This window comes from Bos grunniens, chromosome 13, assembly GCF_055505025.1.
Source record: "Bos grunniens cultivar Pamir isolate PY7600 chromosome 13, Bosgru_T2T1.0, whole genome shotgun sequence".
Taxonomy (NCBI): Eukaryota; Metazoa; Chordata; class Mammalia; order Artiodactyla; family Bovidae; genus Bos; species Bos grunniens.
Window position 1 is genome coordinate 42,851,201 of NC_141177.1, and position 25,999 is coordinate 42,877,199.

Here is a 25,999-nt window from a genome sequence, read left to right on the forward strand (position 1 = left end):
AGGAGGAAAAGGGGATGACAGAGGACGAGATGGTTGGATGGCATCACCGACACAATGGACATGGGTTTGAGTAAACTCCGGGAGTTGGTGATGGACAGGGAGGCCTGGCATGCTGCGGTTCATGGGGTCGCAAATAGTCAGACACGACTGAGTGTCTGAACTGAACTGAACCATTTCAAGATCAGGATAAGGATGACAAAAATAAGTTTCCCCTTTCTGGTACCAGACAGGTTCCATTTCCAATTTTCTAAAGCACTCAGGGCACTCTTGATAATCACTTGATAAATAGTAATCACTTGATAAATTCTTGGGTAATAACTGTGTATGTTCATTATAGATGTTTTTGTTCTGGGAAATTTTTCTGTGAAAAGGAGAGACACAGTATGATAATATGATTAATATAATACCTTCTTATATTTAGAGGGCTTTATGGGAGGAAACCAAACTTACAATGTGGCATCAAAGTATTGAACTGGACTGATACCTGCAAGTTAAGAGGGTCATAGCCTCGGTATAAGAACTTTGTAGTAGGGAAAGCATAACAATGTTGTGGTTTTTATGAGGTCTTCTTTGAAAGGTGTGGAGTTTATTCCTTGGCCATCAGAAGGTTACACATCTGGACCAGGCTGCTTACTTTGCACCCACACCTTGGAGTTACCTTAGTTGAGCTGGTGTTGAGGTCTCAAATTGTTGACGAATAGCCACTATAACAAGCTAACTTCAGGAAATAACTCCATCTGCTAGAGAACTATTAATAATTTTATATTCAGTGTTTCCTATGTGAAGCCCCCATGAGGAATTTCTTTCAGAGCACAGTATTAGGAAGTCCTTCTTTTCCTGAGGAATCAGAGGAGGGGGGTTGCTCTACCACCCCCCCTCCCCAAAAAAAGTTTAACTGGCTTTTCAGCTTACAACCAAGACTGAGGCTCAACTATAGGAACTCAATAGGCTTTATGACCCATAGAGTTGATGCTTCTTTCAGCCACATCTTAGCTTCTTACTTTCATGAGTATTTATCTATATTCTTTTATTGCCTATGTACTTAAATGGAAGTACATATGGAATACTGAATAGGTAAAAGATTCTCCATTTCTCCTTTTGAAACAGGTATAGAACAGACACTCTGATTTGATCATTTAAGATTCATGACCAAATCATCTCTTTATGCCACATAAATATTTTTTTTCAAGAGCTGAGCACTTAAACAACACTTATACCTACTAAACCTGGGTTTTATGTGAAAATGATTTCAGAGGGCACTGGAAACCCCAGGTTTCTTTTCGATCCTCTGGTGTCTTTAGAAAGCAATTCCTAAAGCACCATTTCCATCACCCTTTTAATCTCTGCAAATTGTTCATAAGAGCTGCATCAGGCAGACAGATGGTCATCAATTATGTTCATAGTGACAGCTCAATCATATATGCACTACCACAGATTATTCTAAAGAAACACTGCATTTAAGAGAATTAACTCCAGAAGAAATCTTCATACATACCAGACTATTTACAGAAAACTAAAACTTCGTATGTGAAATAGTTCTCTTTCAGATCTTTGAGAGTATTTTATATGTTTATAATGGTAAGTACATAAAACACAAAACAATGACCACATTTTCCATCATCTAACTCCTAGAATGACTTATGCACAACATTCAAGCATAAACTACGCTTCACAGATCAACATTTATTTATCCCATTAAAAAGTGAACTTTAAACAATTAAAAATTCTAAATTTCTTTTACTTTGTAATTAAAAACAATCTTTTACTCACTAAAATTTGCCATTTTCCTATAGTTAAGATAGTTTTGTTAGCTTTTTAAACTATTTTGCATGTACACATATGCTTTTTATTTTGGAAGAGATGATTTACTCCGTGAGAGAATTACTTATTTTTAAAGACTTGTTGTATACCAATGTTGCTTTCATTCAGGCTGTATTGATTTTCTCAAGTAATTCTTACGTGGCGTTTTTGGCCAAATTCCAACAGCTCTTGTCTCGTGATACTTGTTTCCAGTATTACCTCTGTAATTCCCTACACAGTTACAAGATCAAATTTAGGACTTAATTTTCAAATACTTAATAAACACTAGTTTTACTGAAGAGTCACCTCACTGTTAGTTTAATTTACAAACTGGGTATTTTGAGTCAATATTTAGTAATTATCAAGTTCATCTGACAGGTTTGTTATAATTTAAGACTCATTTTACTAGATTTAAAAAAAAAATTTTTTTTAAAGAAAACCTTACAAGGCAACTTTCACCAATTAGTTCTCTTCATGCCACTCAGTGTCTATATAAAGCACATTAATAAAGAGTATTTCATATCAAGCTTCGTAAATTATTGAACCAGAAACTAAATTGCTCAAAATGTCCAAAAACTGATTTTGATTTATGACATGAACACCAGACTATTGCATCAAGTACAATTCTCAACCTGGAATGCAGAGACCTCCACAACATTTGTAGTACACAGAACAAACACAACAAAATTGGGCAACATTTTCTAATTATATTACTGTCATAGTTGTTTTTCTTTTAAAATATACATCTTGTTGTTTAGTCGCTCAGTCCTGTCCAACTCTTTACAACCCCATGAACTGCAGAACGCCAGGCTTCCCTGTCCTTCACTATCTACCAGAGTTTGCTCAAATTCAATTCATGCCCAAAAAATATACACAGTAAAACTTTGTTAATAAATGCGACACATAGTTTATCAAAATACCCCAAACTGAAGTTTCTTTTTCAAGTAAGTGACAATAAGAAATAACCCCAGTACCTGACTCAGGTGGAAAGACAAATACGTTCCTTGATAATCACAAATGAATTTGTAAACATTAAAAGATACATCTTTAATGGGACTTGTAGGACAGAAAGAGACTTTACAGTAAATTCAATGAACCTCTTAGATTTGGAAAAATTAAGTGCACATGAGAATAAAAGTTATAAAATTGTATTTTTTAAAAAGTTGTATGTAATCCCTCAGGTTATGTGTAGAGATATAGTGCAAACTTAGACTAGCTTCTCACATAAAATAATAAATAGAAATACAATTTTGCTTAAAATTCAAATAATTCTTTCTTCCTATAAAAGAACAATTCAATTACATTCCAAGACATGTAAAAATGTCAGATAATGTTCAATAAAAATGCTATTTTAAAGTTTAAACATTCTGTGTAAGCAAAATATACAAGTAAACTTGTTGCCGCAATAAGGAATATAATTCCATATTGCCTGCCCTTGTTTCCCATATCATGTATTTAATACTTACTCTAAAAATAATTTTTAAAACACAGAAAAATTTAAATTTCTAGCCAAAGCTTGTAATCCTAGGGTAGGAGAATTGTGCCCTAGTGGTCAATTTTCATATTTTTGAAAACTGACTAATATTTTTACACCTCTGATGTAGCATAACCTTATTCTCTACCTAGACTGTAAAAGTTAGTATTACAATTTGACACTAAAAGGGAAGACTTCGTTTTTGTGTGTGTGTGTGTGTGTTTTAGGAATCATTTAATTGGTCTCATTATTAGGATTCCAACAACAAACATCTTTAACACCTACTACTCTTTCTCACATTGTACTAATAACCACTTCAATTTAAAATATATTCATTGATCAGAAAAATATTTTCAATCTAAAAATCTGATGATCAGGCAACACTGACTCAAATTTTTTTTTAATAGAGGAGTTAAACTGCAAGAAATTTGCATTTGTGAAGAAATTATGAAAGAATGAGGTGTGGGGGGAGGTGGTTCAAGTTCTCTAACTTCTTCTTTTTGTCCTCCCAAGGAGAGTCTCAGCCCTGGGCCCTAGCTGCATTTCAGGGCATCAGGGAGAGCAGAACGGAGGGTTAAGACAAGGAACCCTGGTGGGGAAGCACGAGGGTTGAGGGTGGGGTAGAAATAACAGAGTCATTCTGTTAATAACAAAGGGTAAAATTAACACAAGAGACTCATAATAATTGAAATGAACATCTAAAACAAAGAGTCTTTTAGGAGGAATAAAAAGAGATCAAATTTCAGAAATTGGTGAAATTCATAAACATTTACAATTTTTAAAACTTTGTGTTTCATATCTATAGCAATTTTGTTTCCTCTTTATAATCTCAATTTTGCTACAAAATATTAGTATCCTGACATATTCTTTTTGTTCCTTCCCTACTGCAAAGGCGATATTTTAAAGGCACTTCCAAAGAGTAAGAATTTTATTAACAACTATTTTAAACTAGTCACAAATGTGGCAAGTGTCTCATTTCTAAAAGGCATGGATCTTGAATATTAAGCAGAAAGTTGTATTTTCAAACATTATTTTCCCATATAAGTAAATTCAGGACACATTAGATATCTACTTGCTACCTTAGAAAAACAACATTGCCCTTTAAGTAACTGACTGGTTTTGCAAGGTCTCTCAGGTCTCTTTCTCTGAGCTTCTGTTTGACAACAGCAAATCCCCTATTTGGGTAAGGCTCCTACCTCAGGACTGTTTTGCCAAATAATTGTGGCCCTAAGGTTAACTAATACATGAGAAATTTTCAATGAATACCACATTTTTGTCAGAAAGCCAAGAGATTCTATTAAATCTTTTTGTTTAGGTAATTTTTCTATGTCTGCCACAGTCCCAATTATTAAGTTTTCAGTGGTGTGGTATACAAACGTACAAAAACCTAAGCTGTGAAAAAACTAAGGTATCAAACCACATGCCACCTCCCGTGTGTAAAATGGCAGCATGTTTCAAGATGTATAGACTCACCCAGAAGAATCAGGTAACCGTGCCTCTGAGGGGAAAGAAGAAGGCTGGAGGATGGGGAGGCAGGGCCATCTCTTTTCACCGTGTTCTCTTTGGTAGTATTTGTTGTTGTTTTTTGCTGAGTGCCAGCATTGTTTTTAAGATAAGAAAAAAACCAACAGGAAAACATTTCTCAGAAATATATTTCCTGTGAAATCCAGTTTGGTCAACAGTATTTAACAACCTACTGAGTATTAATTTCCATACATAATTTAGGCAGACAATAATATGATGAAATGAATTTGATAAAAACCTTTAATGGAGTATCAATTGGATTATTCTAATTTGCATCTGTATATACACATCCTCCAGAATACATGTTTTCAGAATCATCTGCACACTTCCAGTGTTTTCAGCACGAAGATACGCAATTTCTGGAACGAGACCCAGACAATTGAGAGGAAGAACTGTTGAAGATTGTGGATATTTTCCATAACTGTTTACCTCTAGTAAAGGAGTACTAATTAGGGTATCAAGTTCCCAAGCAGTCAGAAAGTGACAGTCTGCAGAGAGCCTCCAGACACGATAAGGTGCTTTCTTTATTCAAAGGTGTGAGCTTTCCAGATGTCATTGAACTTGCAGCAGGAGCCACTACAGTTGAAAAACAAAATAAGCAACAACTTGTAGTTCAACCATCCGAGCAAACTGCTAAAGTTTATAAAAATATTACATGAGATGAAATGTATAGCCTGAAAACAGAGCAAATAATAACTGTCTGGAAAAAACTAATGATAAGTACTTTTGCAGCTTGGATAACTAACCAATACAAAGACTATGATAATAGGTTTCATTTTTGAAACATGTTTGAACTTTAAAAGTAAAACATAATGGTTCACAAATGACTTTTTCTGTCCATGGATGTTAAAACAACTATTTTTACTTACCCTGTTATCTTTGAGGAAAGTTTGAAATGAAAGACTATTATTTTTTATTTAATTGGATCAAGTAAACAATACATTTTGAATTAAACCAAAACTTAAAAACCAAAGTGCAGTTTTCAAGATTCCAGCAACTACTTAAATACAAACATAAATGCTTCTCTGTAATTCATTAATTAAAAAAAAATTAAGTAAGCAATTCAACTGCAGGTAAGGATGAAGACCCAGCCCAAATGTTTCAAGCACAGGAAAGACCTGTAAAAGTGGCATGGTGTTAAAATTGTACCAATACTAATATTGCTAATAACTGACATCTGCAAATAATCATGGTACCTTGTCTTTTGTTCTTTCAGTATTTTAAAATACTAATACTCTACACACTTGCCCGGTTGACACTTTTTTCTCATAGGTAAATACGGGTCCCTTCTCCCCCATCCCCCCACCCATAGATTCTTTGCAAAACTCACTGAAATGAACAAAACAATGGTTAAAACAATAAAAGCAAACCCATGGAAAACATTCCAATCAAAGTGCTGAAACCAAACAAGGAATAGGTAACTGTTCTTACCTTGAAGATGTGTGTATTAGATTTTATGTTCTAATAGGTTAAACTGGAATTGTTTTCTTACATCCTGTTCTTCTTCTGTTTTAAACAATAAAATCTTGCTTAAGAAAGCATTCTCCCTGTTTTTCTTTCTCCTGCCCCAGTCTCCAGGAAACCTTAAAAACTGCATCTTCGTTTCCCTGGGTGTTTTAAGTGAAGGACTTTTCAATTTTTAGTCAATATGCTTCACAGACTTTGTCATATTCTTTGTCATGTTCAGCATTCATAGGAAAGTTCACAATGTCTAAGTTCTTCTATGCTATGCAGGTAAATTTACAAATCAAAAGATGACAAATGTTTTTTTTTTTTAATCATTTATCTACAGTTGAGTATCTTTCAAGCGAAAGTACCACTCTCACCTGATTTCTGTATCCATTTCACATTTTTAAGCAGATTATATTTTTTGAACAGTAAAAAGGCCCATTTCGAATAGCTAGAAATTTTGGACTTTGGGGTTTTTTTTTTTGTTTTTTTTTTTTTTTGATTACTGTAGTGATAGGCCAGTAAACCCCAAGTTGGATATTTTCACTCGGGGGAGGTGGGGTGCGGGAGGAAAACAAAAGGGAAAGAAACCTGTACAGAACTTTACAGGTGCGAGCTGAACAGGAAACATTAGAACACATAAAAACCTAACCTCTTTCCCTTATCTAACCTCTATCCCCACAGAGCAGAAACAGAATACTTACAAATTAGCATCCGTGTATTTGTGTCTCTGTGTGTTTTCTCTTCTTTGGATTTGGATACTTTGAGCTAATTTGAAAGTGCCCGGTTGGTTGCCCACAAAATGATGCTTGAGAGTCTAAAGACGCATAAATTAGAAACCCTACAAAGGGAGAGGACGGTCATTGTACCTCATCTCTTTATGCGCTCTTACGGTGGGACCCAAGAGCTTTTTTTCTTTTTTTTTTAACACTTTAGATGATGGAGCAAGTGAGAGGCTGATAGCTGGAGAGGACTAGGCGAAACCGCCATCCGCTCTCAACTTAGCACCATTCTGTCCACCTCCCCCCCAACTCCAAATACACTGGACTTTGCTACTACATCACTTTAGGAAACTGGGGTCTGATGGGCAGAGGCGCGGAGTCCTTCACATCCAGCCTCGACGCCAGCCTCAGAGTTTCTGTTTCTGATGCTCCAGGGCTAGGGTAACAGGAAGTCCGGATGGAAGCAGGAAGGATGGAGAAAGCGAAGGGAGTGATCCTTTCAAGAAACATCCAACTGCCCCCTTTACCTTTTTGCCTCCTCTATGGGGAGTGGGGGTGGAGTGGGGGTGTTGGCGAGGGAAAAAAGATGTCAAGGACCATTGTTTGCTCGTTTGGGATGTTGCTCCGCCCCCCGAGTCTGTCGTAAACCCGGCGCCGGACTAAAATAAACCCCAGATCCCGCAGCTCGGGGGGCTCGCCGCGCCGCCGACTCCTGGTCACAGGCGCAGCCGCCGCGGCCGAGGTGGCGGCGACCCGCGCGCGCCCCGGGCCCCCCTACCTGGCCGCCCGCCGAGCCATGTCGTTGAGCCCCAAGCACACGACGCCCTTCTCCGTGTCCGACATCCTGAGCCCCATCGAGGAGACCTACAAGAAGTTCGGCGGCGCCATGGACGGCACGCCGCCCGGCCTGGGGGCACCCCTGGGGGCCGCCTACCGCGCGCCGCCGCCCGGGCCCTCCTCGCAGGCGGCGGCCGCGGCGGGCATGCAGCCCCCGCACGCCATGGCGGGCCACAACGCGGCGGCGGCGGCAGCGGCGGCGGCTGCAGCGGCGGCGGCCGCCACCTACCACATGCCGCCCGGCGTCTCGCAGTTCCCGCACGGCGCCGTGGGCGGCTACTGCAACGGCGGCCTGGGCAACGTGGGCGAGCTGCCCGCCTACACAGACGGCGTGCGGGGCGGCGCGGCCGCCGCGGCCACCGGCTGGTACGGCGCCAACCCGGACCCGCGCTACTCGTCAAGTGAGCGGGGCGAGGAGCGCGGGACTGAGGGCCGAGGACGGCGCGGGCGTTCCCCGCCGCAGCCCGGGGCGCGGGGAGCGCTTGGGAATCCGGCCGAGGGTGCGCAGGGCGTCCTGGGGCCCTGAGACACTGAGCGCGCGGGGCGTCCTGGGACCCTGGGGCCCTGAGACACTGAGCGCGCGGGGCGTCCTGGGACCCAACCGGCCCCGCCGGCGTCGCGGCCGCCGCGGTGTGAAGAGAGCGGGGCGGCGGCTGCTGACCGGTCTTCCCCTTGGGCCCCTCCCCAGTCTCCAGGTTCATGGGGCCGTCGGCGGGCGTGAACGTGGCCGGCATGGGGTCGCTGACGGGCATCGCGGACGCGGCCAAGTCGCTGGCGCCCCTGCACGCTGCAGCGGCGCCGCGGAGGAAGCGCCGCGTGCTGTTCTCGCAGGCGCAGGTGTACGAGCTGGAGCGGCGCTTCAAGCAGCAGAAGTACCTGTCGGCGCCCGAGCGCGAGCATCTGGCCAGCATGATCCACCTGACGCCCACTCAGGTGAAGATCTGGTTCCAGAACCACCGCTACAAGATGAAGCGCCAGGCCAAGGACAAAGCGGCGCAGCAGCTGCAGCAGGAGGCCGTCCTGGGCCCGCCGCCGCCTCCGTCGCCGCGCCGCGTGGCCGTGCCCGTGCTGGTCAAGGACGGCAAGCCCTGCCAGAACGGCGCGGCCACGCCGACGCCCCAGGCCGGCCCGCAGCCGCCCGCGCCGACGCCGGAGCTGGAGGAGCTGTCGCCCAGCCCGCCTGCTCTGCACGGGGCGGGGGCAGGCCTGGCGGGGCTGGACGCGGCGGCGGCGGGGGACTACGGAGGCAGCGCGCTGGGCGCCAACCTGCTCTACGGCCGGACGTGGTGACGGCGCGGCTGGCCGGGGGTCCCGCCGCCGCCCGAGGGTCTGCTCGCGCCGACGGCGGGGCAGCTGCTTGCGAGAGAACGGACGGATCGCGGAGAGGGGCGGGCGCCGGGCCTCCGCTGCGGGTGGGGACGCGACAAGCCCCAGGATCGAATCCTGAGATCGCGCCGGCCAGGAGGCTTTGAGGTGATTTCCTCCTTCCGGAGGTTCCTAAATTGTGTAAAAAGCCGGCCGAGTCCACATCCACCACCACGTTCCTAACCAAAGCTCTCGGAGTTTTAAACGTTGGAGACTTAGGTGGTGTTTGTAGCTCTAAAAGTCAACCCAGCTTTAACAAGGTTTTCTTCTTGAAGTGGAACTTACCTTGGGAGATTAATTTTCGAAACCCCTCCCCTCACCGCTCCCCCCGCCCCCGCTTAAGTGCAATTTCATTAATGTTTGATGGAAAGTAAATTGAATTGTAGCTCAAGATGGATCATGCACATAGCAACATTACTGCAGAGGAGTTATTGCCATTTAGAGAAATGGAATAAACGTAATCAAAATATTGCTTATACGAATTGATATAGCTTTTTAAACTTAATGCTGTTTTTAAATGTTTTGATCATGATTTGGCAATGAGTGTTTGTATATTATCCTAAAAGAGGCTTTTCCTCCTAAGATGCAGCTCATCAAAAGAAAGGATTGTAAGCTACTTTTTATATGGAAACTGGTCTCCCAAAATCAACGGACAAAATAAATTATACCCTATTCTACAGACATGTTATTTACTCTTTCTAAGGTATTTGATTATCTGAATTAAAGTACCTTGATAAAACACTAGAACAAGTAAGCAAAATTGCTAAGACAGACATCAATTAATCTATTTTTCAAAGCATGTCAAGGAAGAAAATAAGGTGACTTATTGAATGGTAATCAGTGTGTAAAGAATCAGTAAAATATTATTTTCTCATATTTAGAAGTTAATAGGGGTTACACACCGATTTTGTTGGTGTTTTCTTGTACAAATAATGTATTTACTCTTTAATATGCTGATTTATATTTCCTATGTTTCAAAAGGATATTTAAATATAACTTAAAAGAATTCAAGAACTTTTTTTTGGTAAATGTCAAATGATCATTTCTTTTTCACTACGTTGTATAGGCTTTTTTTTTTTATACTAGTTGGCATGATGTGACAACACAGCTCAGTTTATTCATGATTTAAAGAACTGGTAGTAGATTAAAAATGCTAAAAGAAGGCTGGAGAAAGTGAGTTCATAAAATGAAGAAAAATTAAAGACATAACATGGATAATGCATGTTTTACAAATGACCAAAACATTTCCCAGAGACCCTAAACCTCTTCTACATTTTTGAAATTTTAGAATTATAGTTTGAAGTGAAACATTTTATTTCATTTCATTGCTTGGGTATTTTTCTGAACTGTGCAAAGTGTTTTTAAAAGTTGCACTTTCTCTATATTTTCTACAGTAAACAGTAATAATAATTAAAAACTCCAGTTCCTTTCACAAAGAGAAAAAAAACACTACAGAAGCAAGTGAATCAATCTTTATCAAGGGTCTGTGAATGCATTTTTGTAAACTGACAACTGATTTTTAACACATTTTACATAAAGAAAATTTGAGCAGAAAAAATATGAAAATGATGCAGTACACTTTCAGAAAATTCTCCCAGTTTGAGTTTTTGCATACTAATAAAATTGATTTTCAAAATGCTAACCAGGCTAGCATAACTATTACCGATGTGCCAGGTTTAAAAATGCTTCTTTATATTGATTCCTTCAATTTCTGAAATTCTACTTCTAGAAAACATGTTATAAAAGTTCACATGGTTTGTAATTTTTTTTTTTTTTTTTACAGCCCAATACTTAACAAAACCAGTAGCTTATGGAGTAAGGGTTCCGAGTAGCATATTTAAAGAAAATAAATCTTCATGCACAGTTTTTCCCTTGATAATTTCTGGAACAAAAAAATCCCTTAGACTAAGTGAACTATCAATCAAAAAGACCATTAAGAAGAAACAGCCTTCTTTATACAATATTTTCTGAAAGTGTATTTGGTGCAGGCATATCTTTCTCCTTTCAGCGTTCCTTTAAATAGTAAGGGACTCAAGCCAGAGGTAATTGCCGCAGAGAGCTTAACATTCTGCACCCAGAAATGTACTGAGTTTATGTGTGCACATCCAGAAATTAGGATAAGGTTTGCTTTTGAAACATTAAAATAGAAAATGTTTATACTGTAGAATTCCACATTCTGATTAATGTGAAACAAAAGCTTTTTTTGCTTCTTTTGCAATTAGTGCTTTGCAGATCTTTTATAAAAACACAAACGGCCAGACTAGGTGAAACTCATTAACTGAAGAGGAGGATAAGTGTCTTCACAACCAAGAGAGAGGTTGGCGCAGGGTTTAAGTGGGAACAAAGCCCCTCCAAAGTTTAGCAGAGGCCACAGCAAAACTCAGTTTGAGAAATGCTAACTGAGGATGTCACAGTTTCCTAAAGGTTTTTGGGGTTTTACAACACTCTAACCTGTTTTTTCCCAGTTGAGGCACAGAAACCAAAATCCAGAATCCAAGTTGCAGAGAGGAACGGCGGAGATTGCAGGTACTTTTCTGAAATCTGTGTTGGGATGTAAATTGAAGTAGTGTGTGTGTGTGTGTGTGTGTGCGCGCGCGCGCGCCCAATGTTGAAAGATACAGGAAGGGTGTTTTGTACATGGAAGAGGGGGTGTAACCCAGTTGTCTTCTGTTTGAGGCTTTGCTTAGAACTAAAACCTAACAGTCAAAACAAGTAAGTCAATCAGACTTTTATCAACACAGATGTTGTGTCCAAACTCCATTCTGCTATTGACTGTTTACTTTCAATTTAAAGCAAATCAGAGACACAATCCTGTTCACTAAATGCAAGCACCTTCCAAAGACTTGCTTTGTTAGCTGCATTTCGCAATGATGACTTTTAGAAAGACTTTTAAATTTGTGAACTATAATCACATAAAGACCCATGACTGGATTTTAAGATATGAATTTGTGCATAAAATAATGCACAGTGTAATGGTGATAAAAGTTTCAGATGTAGTTGAGAATATGAATGATACCGCCCAACTCTTTAACGTTAACATTAATATGTGGATAAAACTCTGTATGTTAATTACTCAAGTCCAGTTTTTAAAAATACTGCTACTTGCCATGCTCAAATCCAATGAAACAGGGCACTAGGATACATTTTATTAAAAATGAATTAAATAAGTAGACTTTTGCTGCTAGTGAAAATGGGTGAGCATCTGGAGAAGATTCAAAGAAGACGAAGTCAGGGGTCACTCTCTCCAGTAAGTATTGAGATCACTTTGTGATTTTAGGATCACTTTTATGTCATTATTTTTTGAGCACGGAGATTTGGAAGCTTCTGAGAGAGGTGTTTTGGTTTCCTTTGTTTTTGCTTTAGAATGTTGGAATGAAATGCCTTTTCAGTTTCTAAATTTCCATGTAACCTCTTTCAGTAATTGCTTAGGTGATTTCTAATAAACGTTTAATCACAAATGTTACCTAAGTTTAAGTTGTGCAAACTGTTTTGCGGTAGTAAATGGTTCCATTCCCATTTCACACACACTAATTAAAGCCTGTTACCTCTGGCCCTCGTGCCATACATGCGGTATCAGATAACTAGCAATGCAGATATTCACCTCACCCTGAGTGGAGAAGAAATCCGCCGAGAATGGGCCGCTTGCTAGTTAAATTAGTTTTGGCACTCGCGGGCCGAAGGCTAGCGGATCTGCTCCAGGCAGCCGCGGAGCTGGACGAGCCGGATGCAGACCACGCCCGGGACCGCGCCGCCTGCTAACCCGGCTTCCAGGTTACGTCGGAGAACGACTACATTCTGATTTCCAAGCCAAGCGAAATTCACTTACCTTCAGGCTTAGAACTGAAAAAAACAGCAGCCTCGGAGAAGACCCTTTCCGCTGCCTCCTTCCAGGGCCGATGATCGCATCCATGCGGGGACCCAAGGAACCCAGGTGATGATGCCGCCGACGCGCGCCCCCCTGAGCCGCCCGCCCGGCTGTGGCTCGGGGTCAGCCTGCAGGTCACCTCCCCACCTGCTTCCCCGACACCGCGCGGCCGGACAGCGCTCCGGGATGGACGGATGGCCGTGTGCTGCCCTCGACCTTACCCTGAAGACAGACGCTCACCACCGGCTCTCAGCGCCGCGATAAAGTCGGGCTGTCCCCAGGTTCTTAAATGCTTAAAAACCTTCAACATGAGACCTTGAAAACCTTGGCCCTATTCAAGCATAGTAAGGTGGAGTAAACTACACAAAATCGATCCTTTGGCTTTTACTCCGGAGTGTGGAGAGGGCTAGTTACAGCTTTAAACGCGCCACTGAAAGTTCTAAAAAGCCTTTGTTGAAATAACGGGGACTTTTTCTGGAAGATTCAAACGTGGGGACAAGTTGTAAAGAGATGTCAGAGTAAGGAGAGAGAAGGAAGCAAGGGCTCACCACCTGCTATAGGAAAGCTAGGGGCTTAGTTTTCCCATCAGGCTTTTGCTTAGATAGATGTCTTTGAAACACTTAAAAACATTTTCAAACTTAGTATGTTTTCATTAGTTATGTGCAATGGTGCAAAAAACCAAGTCAAAATTACTTTAGATACGCTCATGAAAACTTAAAAAACTAGACCAAAATTAAAGATCTGAGAAATCTAGGTCCTGTAGAAGCATGGCTATAGGGTACTTATTGAAGCTGTATACCCTAAGACATGTACATGGGCTCCTTCTGAATATGCAATACTTGATTCAGGTGTTACACATTTTTAATACTCAGCAGATAAACAGCATTATTCCTTCATTCTATTGTGATGGTAATATATAATGGTTAATTCCCAGCAGAGACTCTTTATCTCAACAATAAAGAACTCTGCTCTATTCACCCATCATCAGCAATGAACTCAATAGCTTCAAAATACCTTCCTATCCAAGGTTAAGGTGGGATTTTTCCTGAATAGATTTAAGATTAACAAGTTGCCTTTGTTGAATATTAAAGCAAAAATGTCAAAAGTCAGAAAGACAGAAACCTGATTTTACAATCTGAGGCTAGAATGGAAAAGGGGACAAATCTTCATACATGTGTCTAAATCTGTTGTGGAAAGCGAAAAACACATATGGAAGTGCTTGTGTGTGACCTGTAAGCATACATTTAAGGAATGAGTGTACTTACTAGCAAGGAAAAAATGAGTACAGATTGGAATCTATTGTGAAATAATGCAAAAATATACCAAGGAGCATAGGCAATTTAGCTAGGAATTAAACTTTTCAGGTTTTCTTTTTTAAATCCTTTATTTATTCATCTCTGGCTGCGCTGGATCTTCATTGCTGCGCTCTGGGTTTCTCCAGTTGTGGTGTGCGGGTTTTCCTTGTTGTTGAGCACAGGCTCTAGGGCAAGTGGCCTTCAGTAGTTGCAGTGCTGGGGCGTAGTTGCCCCAGGCATGTGGAATCTTCTTGGACTGGGAATTGCATTGGCTGGCAGATTCTTGATCACTGGACCACTAAGGAAGTCCAAAACTTTGCAAGTTTTCTTCTTTCTGTTCTTCCATTGTGGGTTGTTTTTCTTCTTCAACTGAAGTATAACTGACCTACAACACTGCATTAGTTCCAGGGGCATAGACTGATTCCAGATTTCTATACATTACAAAATGATCACCACAATAAATCTAGTTACCATCTGTCACCATACAAAAATAATATTATATTCTCCATGCTGTAAATTTCATCCTATGACTCATTTATTTTGTAACTAGAAGTTTGTTTATACCACAGTCTTCCTCACCTCTCTCTCATCACCACCCCCTGAACTTTTCTCAAAGATTTTTCTCAAACTTTGAGAATTCTCCAAGATTTAAAACAAATCTTTAAAACTACAGCACAAATATGCATGAAATTTGTAAAATGTAGATAATCTCATGAAGATTTTATAACTTGCCAAATTAGTAGTGGAAAGGCATACGTGAGTCGGATGGGTTGTCTTTCTGACCATATCCTCTTAAAATCTACTTCTTCATTGATTTTCTTTTGACACCTAATTGTAGAAAATTCTGATATAGTGGTAAAAAAAAAAAAAAAACAACAACCATACACTTGCCAAGATTTTCAAAGTTTAAATACTGTAAAAGAAAAACAACAAAAGAGACCAGAGTTCTAAGTTTTGCATTGTTTTTTACTAAAGTCCAGAAATTTCCATATGACAAGTACATCAATGAAATGTTCCCAAAGAAATACTGAACAATATACACTCTAGTTAGCTGAGGGTTCCAGCTCAAGAGTTCATACTTAATTCCTGTGCATTAAAAATCAGCATGGATCTTAGATGATCTAGAATACACTGTGTTTTGAAATCCACAGCTGGTTTGATTTTTAACCATAATGAAAAACCAGTATTCCTATTCCATCAAATGTGTTTTACAAGCAATAATAAATTCAGATCCACTGTATTATGCAACACACATCTTTGGAAAGCAACATAAAACAGTGAGATCGGATCAGTAGAAATATACAGTTAAAAGAAATACACAAAGTACTGTAGTTTTATTAAAAACTACTACTTGAGAAAGAAATCTTTCCACAAATAGCATAAAACTGTAGAATGATGAAAGGATCTGGGAAAGCTTTACAAAAGCCTAATTCCAACTGTATCTTCCTGAGGGTGGTGGCAAAGGGTATTTCCTTCCTTCTCTGGGATATCCCTGAAGGAAAAAAAAAAAAGCAAAAGTTTACTTTGTGGATTAACACTCCTGCAAAGAAATTAATCTTACTTCTCAATGGAAAAACACACCAAAAAGAAAGGGACTATTTCTTATAGGTATATCACATGGATGGTCTCCATAAACACGTGTATTTGGTTTTCAGCCTTTTCCAAAGCTGCACGCGAGTGGAAATTAGCATAAATGCTATCACTGACAACTAACCAAATCAGCCTTAACAAGAACCTAAGAAATTCCTTAAAATGTACACAAATGAAGGACAGTTAAGTGTCTTGTGTAAAACACTTGTCAGTCTCGCCCACCACCAGCCCCTCCCCCAGCCCCCATGGTGTTTCAGGCCACATTGTGGGAAGGTGCCCATGTCATCCTCAGACATATTAGACTAGGAAAGCCATTTTGCTTAACCAAGGAAGGAGCTTGCTGCCTCAGCTGAAGCCTTTAGGCGTTTTTGTTTGTTTAGCTATAAATAATAGTAGACCACATTAGGTTATTACATAATCAATTACAGGGAACTTTCAAAACATTTCCTAGTATGCTTCCAAACACCATTTAGGTACAACCTAAAGATGAATGTGATGTGTCTGCCATCACAACTCCTCATTTCTAGGGAGGATTCTAAAATGGACCCCTTTCCCCATACTGGCTCAGAGCACTTTACTAGTTCTCCACTAAAAATATACTGAAAGTATAGTTTTACTGGTTTTAACAGTGAGCTTCTACAATTTAACAGTGCTTCAAAATTCTACTTGAAAAAGAAATCTTTGCAGAAAAAAGGCTGAAAAAGAAATGTATTTCCAAAAGGTCCTAAATGATTTAGATCTCCTGAGTGAATAACAATTAGACCTCCTGGAACAGCAGAAAGCTCCTCTAAAGGGAGGGTCTCCCCTAAAGAAGGCAGGAGAGCCATTGAACTGGGGTCAGAAGTTAACAGGCACCCCCAGCTCTGCTGCTGAACAGCAGATATGAGGTTTTAACTCCTGACTTGGAAAATGAGGGGACTGGACTCAAATTTCTCCAGAGCAACTTCTAGTTGCAGGTACACCTTCCTTTCACCTTGACTCTAGCAGCATAAAGTCTCAATCTAAAGAACCTGCTGATATCATCTGTAGAGATTCTGGGCAGACAGTATGTAAAGTAATATTATACATCTAAAGAACTGTTAACAAAATTCTCTCAAAGGACAACTAAGATGATTATTTTCTTATAAAGTGAACTGAGACTTTTAAGAGTACACCAAAAAAAGTGTGAAGAAAAGATTTTTCTTAGCTGGCAAGAGATTCTTCTCAGTTGTCAGAAGAAAGGGACACAGGGCAAGAACGTGAGTTAGAAAATTAATACTCGAAGCACTGCAAAAGGCTGAGGTAACACAAGGTAAGCAATTTAATAACCACTTCACATCAGCAACTCCACGAATACTACACACTCTGAATCACTGCATTCAGACCCTGCTCTCTGGCAAGCACTGGATTAAGGAGCATGTAAATACTGGCCAGGGTGTCAAATGGCTGAGGCACAGACTGAGGCAAACAGACCTCAGGCTTAAATGTTGCTACAAATGGATGTATTATAAAGAGAAGGACATAAAGCTTCCTCTTACTGAATCTGTCTAGGAATTACTATACTCATTCAATGTATGTTTAAATTTAGTTTAAAAAAGTGGGAAATTAGGAGAGATTTCATTCCATGAAGACACAACAGATAAATCAAGACAGAAAACTCCTAAGGGGAATAAAAGTAACAGCTGAAAAGGTGAGAGATTACTTTCGGCTTCTATAAAATTACCATTCATTTTGAGAGATCCAGTTTCTAATACAACAAAAAGCAACATTATAAAGAGAAACAATATGTTTTGGTGCTGGACCATATTTGTGCTAAATATTGGACTGCTGTGATTAAAGGGGCTTTTGGTCTGAAAATTCTTCAGCATCTTCAAAGTACAACCTATTTAGTGAGGCAGATACTCATCCCATAAACATTTTTAATGAGAGATCCAAGGGAAACTGAGCTACTCTTAACAGTACTTACACAGAGATATTTTAAAACAACCAACCAACCATTGAGTCCCAAGAGGTACGGTTAGGACAAAGTGAGCAGTAAGCTTTCCACCCCAAAGCCCACACCACATCCATCACCTGTCTCCCTCCACGATCGTCACGTCTGGGTGGATACCCGCCCGGCCCAGCCAGCATCTGGTACTGGTTTGGCTGGAAGGCTGCATTTTGGGTTTGGAGCATCCGGTTCCATGGTAGCAGAGGTTCGGCCCCAACACCTCTGTGGAAAGGCATCACATTTACATTAAAGGTCAAAAATCTGGCAGGTACCATTTCCAAATTTGGGACAATCCAGTGTGCCTGGATTTGTCATATGGGATATATAGGACCAGAGTGGCCTTCAGGTCCCTCACAGCGAGTGTAGTGTAACATACTTCATGAAATATCAGCATCTGTTTAAAACTCAGTTGAATCAGAAAGATCTGACTTAAAAAAAAAAATTGTTCATCTTCAATTGTAAAGTTTCCTTTTTAGTCACTAAAGTTTTGGACCCAAGATCACCAAGCTGGCTACATTTTAAGATGCTATCCAAAGAGTAAACATGCACGAGACAAGAGAATGAAGCTTTATTTTTTAAAATGTCCAGGCTCGTTCTTCGAGTCCATTCTTTCTAGTTAATTGCATGCTGCAAATGAATTCTTACTGCTGAGTATTTTGAATCTAGGGTAGGGGACTTGGCTGTTTTTTCCCATCCATTATTCTGCTCAATATGTCAGAAGGTCTGATCAGGAGGAAACCTTTTCAAGTTCTATTGATGCGGCTTTCAATTGACCATGGTGACCTAGCAACATGAGCACTAATTGGCATGGACTGACTGGCATTTGGTGTACAGTTTACATGGGAACACAGATTCAAAAGCTATTATAACCCAGTTTGCTGGCCCGGATTACTGGTCAAAAGAAATGTTTTAATTGTTTTCAAGTGCCTATTTTAACTCTGCAGATACAAAACAACAGGTATGAAGTATTAAATCATAACAATTTAAAGCTGTCACATAAACAGTGTAGCAAAGATTTACCCTCTAAAGGCAATCACCCTGTATGACACAGCTTTCTTGAGGTATTTTCTTCAACTTCCATTTTATTCAACAGTCACTACCAAGAATAAACAGTAGCAAAATTCCCTAGTGTACTTCAGCAGTAGAAGCTTTGGGGGGTGTTACAGACACTGAGAGGAATTATAAGAAAACCTGAAATTTGCTAAAGCACTGAGTAGCTGGTATTAGCTATGACCACATCAGCATATGAATCTCACTGCCTAGGTCTTAGCAGGGAAAGCCCAAAGCTGGGCTCACCGGGTAATGCATTCTTCTCACAGCTATTCAAGCCTGAATCCATCCTCTCCACCCCCACTCTCCTTCCTTCACTTGGAGCTTGCCCTTTAAAAAAAACAAACAAAACCAGCAAAGACAACTATTTTTGTGTGATGTCTCCAAGAAGTGCTCTCTAAAGAATCCTAGAAAGGCCAGTGCTATTCTTCACAGTTAGTGGTGGGACCAGAACTCTAATAATATAATCTGCTGTGAGTCGAAATAAACTGAAAAATCTGTACCTCAGAAAGAATATGCATATATTCGGGGCTTTTACTTATTTCTGAATTCACTAATACAAATATATTTCAGCGAGAATGGCTCAACTGTCAAGCAGGAACGGCTCTGTATGCAGAGAAGACACGGTCTCTTCCAGTCTCTGCAGGACTGAGCAGTTAAGGTTCGTGCTGTGACCAAGGAGGCTCGTGAAAATTGGGCCATTAATGCAAAACCCGCTTGTTTTACGTACAGCTCACACGCTGTTTATGAGCTGTGATCATGTTTTCTCCACAGTTTTACAACAGTAAAACTAAGTCAACTGAGTTTCAGGAAAATCAGCTGGCATGGCTAAAATACATTATAAATGCACTTCTCCATTATTTTATGACCTAAAGAAAGGAACAAGGCCACAATGTAGGAGCACAAAGTTCTCCTTTTGGTTTAAAACGATTACCTGAAATGGGTTTTGACAAAAATATTTATAAAAATAATAATCAAATAGTTACAAAAATAATTAATTAAATGGAAAGAGCCACGTAAGAGGGACTTGTATGAACTACCCTCTTCTGCTTGATAGTGGCAGAAAGGCCTTTATTTTACCTAAGTTTATCATATTTCTATACTAATTATATCAGTTTGCAAATACTTTTACAAACTGAAATCTGCCCTGGAAAATACATTCTAAATCTGAGATGGAAGTGCTGAGGCTGACACACATTTTTTTTAATGAGTAGCTATTGATTGAAGCAACTTATTTGAGGCATTCCACACCATGGATGGCAAAAATATTCTTAAGTTTCTGAATTACTGTTTTGGAAAGTAGCTGGCAGTATGACATAACTATATACTACTCATTGTTTTAATTTATTTTAAATTTATTTTAAAATATTTTAAATTTATAAATACACACACACACACACATATATGTATATAACAAATCAGCTTTTAAAAATCTACGACTGAGCTTAGTACCTATTAAGTTAAAAAACTAAATGGCCACTTTGGATAAGATATGGCCAGAAAAGAGACTCCCCACTGGCAAGGACACAGACAACAGGGCAGCACCCAGGGGAGGAGGAGGCACGAGCTGGACCTGGACCTCGATCACCATCATGATGACGGCTAGGTTGTCCTTTTGAGGGGAGGCAAAGGTGGGAGCAGGGTGTTCCTGTTGTAATTTAAGTGAAATGAACATATGAATTATAAATACTATCTCAAAGTACGAATTAATTCAATAAACAGTGTAGTTTATGTTTAAAAAAAAAAGTACACTTAAAAAATTTTCTCCTCTAATAGGATTCTCAACCAAACACTTAACAGTGCAGTGGAAAAGTACTGAACTAATGATCAGTGAAACCTGGTTCTAGCAAGAATTCTACTTACCAGTTGTGACATCTCAGCAAAGGCAAAGTGAGTTTGTATTTTCTCCTCTATGTCATGTAAGGTCAGAAAGGTTAGACTGACACAGGCTACAGAAATGAGTGATGTATCTGCTGAAAGGCTGGCTAATGGAGAAGTTTAGGAGGCTAAATTCAAACTTTGTTTTAAGAATAAACAGTGTGTTTCTTAAATGACTGCGCTCTAAGACATAAGAAAGAATTCTATTAAGCTCACACGTAACTTCTGCCTTATGGCACGGTTTTAGTTTCTGACTGAAAGTAAACCAAAACTCCAACAGAACACACCTCACATCTGCTGGGTTCACAGAGTCAATCAGGAAGATACCAACTTGACTAGGGCACAGATCATAGATCAAAGAAAACCCCACGGATGTCAGGACATAAGTGACGATCTTAGGGGGGCTTAATGTGGAGAGGGAAGGAAAGCTGCAGAACTGAAGAAAGGGTGCCTCAGAAGGGGAAGGACTTCTCTGAAGTCCCTGTGGCTTCACGGGACAGGATGCTCAGAGCAGTTTTCTGATGAGTTTTGCTCGGGTGAAAAGTTTCTTCGTAAAGAACGGTATGGAAGAGAGACCTCAGATAAGCTACTGAACTGTGGGCTTCAGTTTCCTCATCTGTAAAAGTAACAATATCTACTTCAAAGGGGTGACAGGAGGAATAAATGAATTCATGTTTCTCTGGTGATTATTAATATTGGTGAGTATTTAATAACAAGGGAAAAAGCAAGCAACAAAGTGGGGAAACCAAATCTTAAACATCAAACGTGACAAACGTTCTGCAGAAGACGGTCATCTAAGGTTAGATCAGTGTGAATGTGATAATATGTATTTAGAAAAATTCACCCCTCACTCATTTAGTGACGATGGTGCCACTCTGAGGGTGCTGAAGTGGCACATACCATGTGCCCTGAGCACTCACACTGAAAGCAGAACATAAACACAGGCAAGAGCAGCTGTTCTAAATTAAAATGCAGCTTGCACTAAGTAGCTGATACTATTAATAAACAATTGAATAACATAATTTCTTTTATCTTCTTGAAGAAAATAATGAAATAAGGTTTTGGAGTCTCTAAAAAAAGAACTTTCTTAAAGGGGGTAGAGGTTATAACCCTGTTCAAATAACAACACTTCATTCATTTCAGATGTGAACAGATCAGACTGCTAAAACAGCAAAGGAGAGGCGAACAAAACAGATCAGGACTGGGAAGGCAAAGAAGGAAGCCGTGCTAGGAGGAGGCTTAAACTCGTCTCAGCATCTACTGATGCGGGCAAGACCAGCATGAGACGACAGACTTTAAAGCTACCCTTAAAAATTATTCTTCAGATGTTAATATAATTATTCATAACACGCCTGGCTGCCTTGTCGTGCAGAGACCACCTGACTTAGGCGCGCACAACTTATCAATGAAAGAACACATGTCAAACATCCCTTGTTATTAAACCATGTCACATTCTTCCTCGTCCGTGGTACTTATTAGACTGCAGATCCCATAATCCTCTTCTGAGTCCCTTCTGCGTTTAATTCAGTTCAGTCTTAAGTAGTTGAAGAAACTGTTTTCAGTGGCAACTAATAACTACTGACCTACAGTGACACTGCACCACAATAAGCTTGTCAACCCTGAAAAAGTTGTACCAAAGAAGCTGATTAGGACTTCAAGAGGTCTGCAGCAAGGATCAATGGTGGGTCTGTACTGACACTGTGTTGCCGGCAAAGAAATGATAAAAGTGGAACCCCATTAGTTATGCCTCATTAAGCTGCACAACTCTTCTAAAAAGAAATTTGTTTAGCCTGACCAAAACCTAATAACAATTTTAAGCTCTCTGTGTTGCATTTTTCAGGGCACCTCAAAAGCATCAATAAAGTAAAGGCTAGGAACCAAGAAAAGCAGGAAACTATATAAATATGAATCTTTTGCTTCAACGTGTTAACCATGTATTTTCCTAAAGAACAGGCCCAAAAGAAATTCTTTAGAGGGGAGAAAGTACATTTCATACTACAGAGAAAGCCCAAACCTCAAATGCTGGTGTGAAAAATTACTGAAAACTCATGTCTGCATTACCTGTCAAATCTTTGCTGCTGGAAAAGGGGAGGGGGACCTCGCCAGGAGTCCTGAGGCCTCACATCTGGAAGATAAACAGGAAAGGATTAAACAGCAGAATTTTTTTTTTTGGAAAAGTAATTATTATTCAGCTACCCACATATATTATAATTAACAATTCTTGGGAAAAATTGAGACTGAATATACTAACTAGCATAATTACACACCATGGAAAAGTGAAAAGATATGAAATCAACAAAGTCAACAAATTTGTCTGTAAAATTATTTCTCCTTTGATAAGAAAACATAGCTTTTAGTTTGAGAAGCCTTTCTCATTAAACTCACGTTTCTCCCTCCCTTGCTGTGTGTGTACGTGTGTGTGCAAAGACATATGTATGTATTTTACATTCATATTTTAAATGCTGTGCAAAACAATGGTATTTTGGCTTTATCCATAAACAAAAACTGAACAAATAAGTAACTTTAATAGAAAGCCTAAAATCTGCCCCTTAAACATGTCAACTTGAAAGCACCCTGACTTTCTGAGCGATGCCAACAGGACGCAGACAGCAGTCTCTCCAAAACAGGCCAGAGGATGTGCTCACAAGGGATCGCCTACTTTCCTGCTGTTTTCTGACAGTCAAACCTCTTCCCCTAACATGAACCGAAGCCGGGAACACTGAACGAATGACAAGCAACAGGTAAGTGGCTGCCGGCCCTCTGTGTAAATGGGCTGCAGGGCACCCCCAGCGCGGCCCACAGTTTGTATCAACTGTCCGCCGCTCTGGCCCCCACTCTAGGCCACCTCGGCCACCTTCTGGCAGGGTCTGAGTGTGACCAGCTGTTCCAGGAGTTGTCTAATGAGGTCTCCGTGTGAGGACAGTAAGGCCTCCAGACTCCCAAGGCCCAAGGACAACAGGCTTACCATAATGTATTCAAGCTCACATTTTAATGGAAACACAAACTAGAAACATGCTTTTCAAAATTACTTTCTTAAAGGAAAGAAGAAATGAAAGCTTATCTCTGGTTAGCAACCAAAAAGATGCAATCTGGGTTTACTTGAGGAGAAAAAGAAAGAGAAGTAGAACGGTGTTTTAAAACCTCCTACCAAGGAGAATCAGGAACAAGTAAAGGCACCTGGCTGCTCACAAGGGTTCCAGCAGGAAGCACCTGGCTGTTTCCGCTCTGGAAGCAACATGGCCAAGGTGCTGGCCCAAAGAAAGCCTCCGAGGTGGACAAACCAGCCTAGGGGAGCCACCCAGTCCCAGGCCAATGGCACGTGCATGAGTGAGGCCTTCACCTCCGTCACTCCCAAGCAGAATGCCATTCCAAACTGAAAGAGGGATGGCATTTCCAATCAATCTGAATTATGCCTCCCTGTCATCTCTTTAAAACCAAACTGTTGTTTAGTTGCTCAGTTGTGTCCGACCCTTTGTGACCCTATGGACTATAGCCCACCAGCTCCTCTGTCCATGGGATTCTCCAGGTAAGAACACTGGAGTGGGTTGCCATTTCCTTCTCCAGGGGATCTTCCCAACCCAGGGATTGAACCTGCATCTCCTGCACTGGCAGAGGGATTCTTTACCACTGAGCCACCCGGGAAGCCCTAAAAACCAAATTAGTAGCAGCCAAACCGAGAACAATGCTGATGACCTTTCTCTGTGGTCATTTAATATTCAGACCTGAATGGAAACTCAAGAAGTTCATCACCACACAATTCACAGGAAGCAAGGCCAGGAACCCTAGTCCGGCCCGGGCAGGAGTAATGTCTGAATCACTATGCACCATCAGGAAATCTAAATCAGAGGAGGTAAAACCAGAACTTCTTACAAGACAGCAATCATTTCACCTGTGTGGTTTATTTCTATAGAGAAATCTAAAATACACATACCCCAAAACACTATGATTTTCAATGAATTACGAAAAAGGAATCTACCAACAGTAAAACCAACACTTGGGCCACTTTTTCTAATCATTACTTTGTTAAACTTGTAGTCCATAACTATTCAGATATTGTACCAAACTTAAGTTTGTGAAAACTGGTAAAATGTTCCCAGAAGCATTATAGTTTAGCGTCTTATTTAAACAAAGTTAGCTAATATGAGAAACATCACCATGGAACAACTAAGCCCAAGGGCCACAACTATAAGCCTGTGCTTGACAGCCTGGGAACCACAACTACTGAAGCTCACCTGTGCTCTGCAACGAGAGAAGCCACCGCAGTGAGAAGCTCACACAGCAAGGAAGAATCAGTACAGCCAAAAAATGAATTAATAATTTAAAAAAAGATCAAAAGAAATACAGTAAATTTCATTCGGACCCCTGTCTAACTCTGTACTTTACACGTTCCAAAATCACTGTGGTCAGCCCAGAAACAGGCCTCCTTTTTAACAGACTTAATTCTGTGATTTGGGTTGCATGGTGTCTCTTTATATACGGTGTCATGGCAGAGTACGCACTCTCCATGGGACTGCCCCCTAATACGAAGAAAACTGAATGAAGATAATAAAAAAAAAACAGTCACATTAAGAAAAGCCTTCAGAAATGTTTATCCTAAGGTTTTATGAAAAGTAAAGGTAGGGAAAAAAAGCAGGTGTATTTCCTCCCAGGAACACTGTAAGTAGAGGCAAAGTCTTCAACATTCTGGAATATGCACTACATCTGAATATGCCACATTGTTAGATTAAGCACACCAATATTTCTAAGGAGAACTGGAATGTAAAGTTCACTGTGCACAAATGTTTTCTTCGGAGAGGCAGAGCCCTTCTCAGTAGTCTAACTGTATCCCTCTAAGTGCCCAGGAAAGCAGCCGGAGTTCCTACCCCACCAACTCTGGTATGCCAGCTGCTTTCCTCTGTTTCTCGTTCACTATTTCTTACCACCAAGACAATCTTCTTTCCAAACTCAGCACATGCAAAACTATCGTTTTTTGTTAAAAACCTAAGCAAATTTTATACGACTTTTAAAAATTCTATCACATGACTATTAAAATACCTCTTGCTCTCAAAGAAGAAAACTAAAGAGGATTGACAAACTTCAAGGCTACCTTTAAACAAATCTCTTCATGTGATTCTGAACAATATATATGGCATGTAAGTGTTCATAAAGCAGAAATACTTCCTGGCTGAGAAGTAATGAAAT

General features: G+C 40.4%; 2 protein-coding genes and 1 long non-coding RNA gene across 8 annotated transcripts in view; 1 reads left to right on the forward strand and 2 right to left on the reverse strand.

Moving 5' to 3' along the window:
* Positions 1-5,012: 5,012 nt before the first annotated feature.
* LOC147360862 (uncharacterized) lies at positions 5,013-7,906 on the reverse strand. Its single transcript, XR_015139443.1, has 3 exons — positions 7,748-7,906; positions 6,952-7,088; positions 5,013-5,374 (listed from the first exon to the last, which is right to left on the reverse strand). It is a non-coding gene; the product is annotated as an uncharacterized LOC147360862 (long non-coding RNA).
* On the forward strand, positions 7,766-9,237 carry NKX2-4 (NK2 homeobox 4). Its single transcript, XM_086333679.1, has 2 exons — positions 7,766-8,207; positions 8,495-9,237. Exons 1-2 carry the CDS (start codon positions 7,766-7,768, stop codon positions 9,094-9,096), a joined length of 1,044 nt encoding a protein of 347 aa, XP_086189805.1. The 3' UTR covers positions 9,097-9,237.
* A 6,039-nt stretch (positions 9,238-15,276) lies between these two features.
* Positions 15,277-25,999, reverse strand: part of XRN2 (5'-3' exoribonuclease 2) — a 62,691-nt gene continuing 51,968 nt past the window's right edge. For 5 of the 6 annotated variants that reach the window (XM_086333682.1, XM_086333681.1, XM_086333685.1 and 2 more), the window contains 3 exons: positions 22,880-22,943; positions 17,974-18,112; positions 15,277-15,823 (listed from right to left, as the gene is read on the reverse strand). In XM_086333682.1, coding sequence (XP_086189808.1) covers positions 15,758-15,823; positions 17,974-18,112; positions 22,880-22,943 — 269 coding nt within the window. In that variant the 3' untranslated portion in view covers positions 15,277-15,757. Of the gene's footprint in view, positions 15,824-17,973; positions 18,113-20,277; positions 20,589-22,879; positions 22,944-25,999 lie in introns of those variants that run through there. The other variant, XM_086333683.1, reaches the window with a different exon arrangement.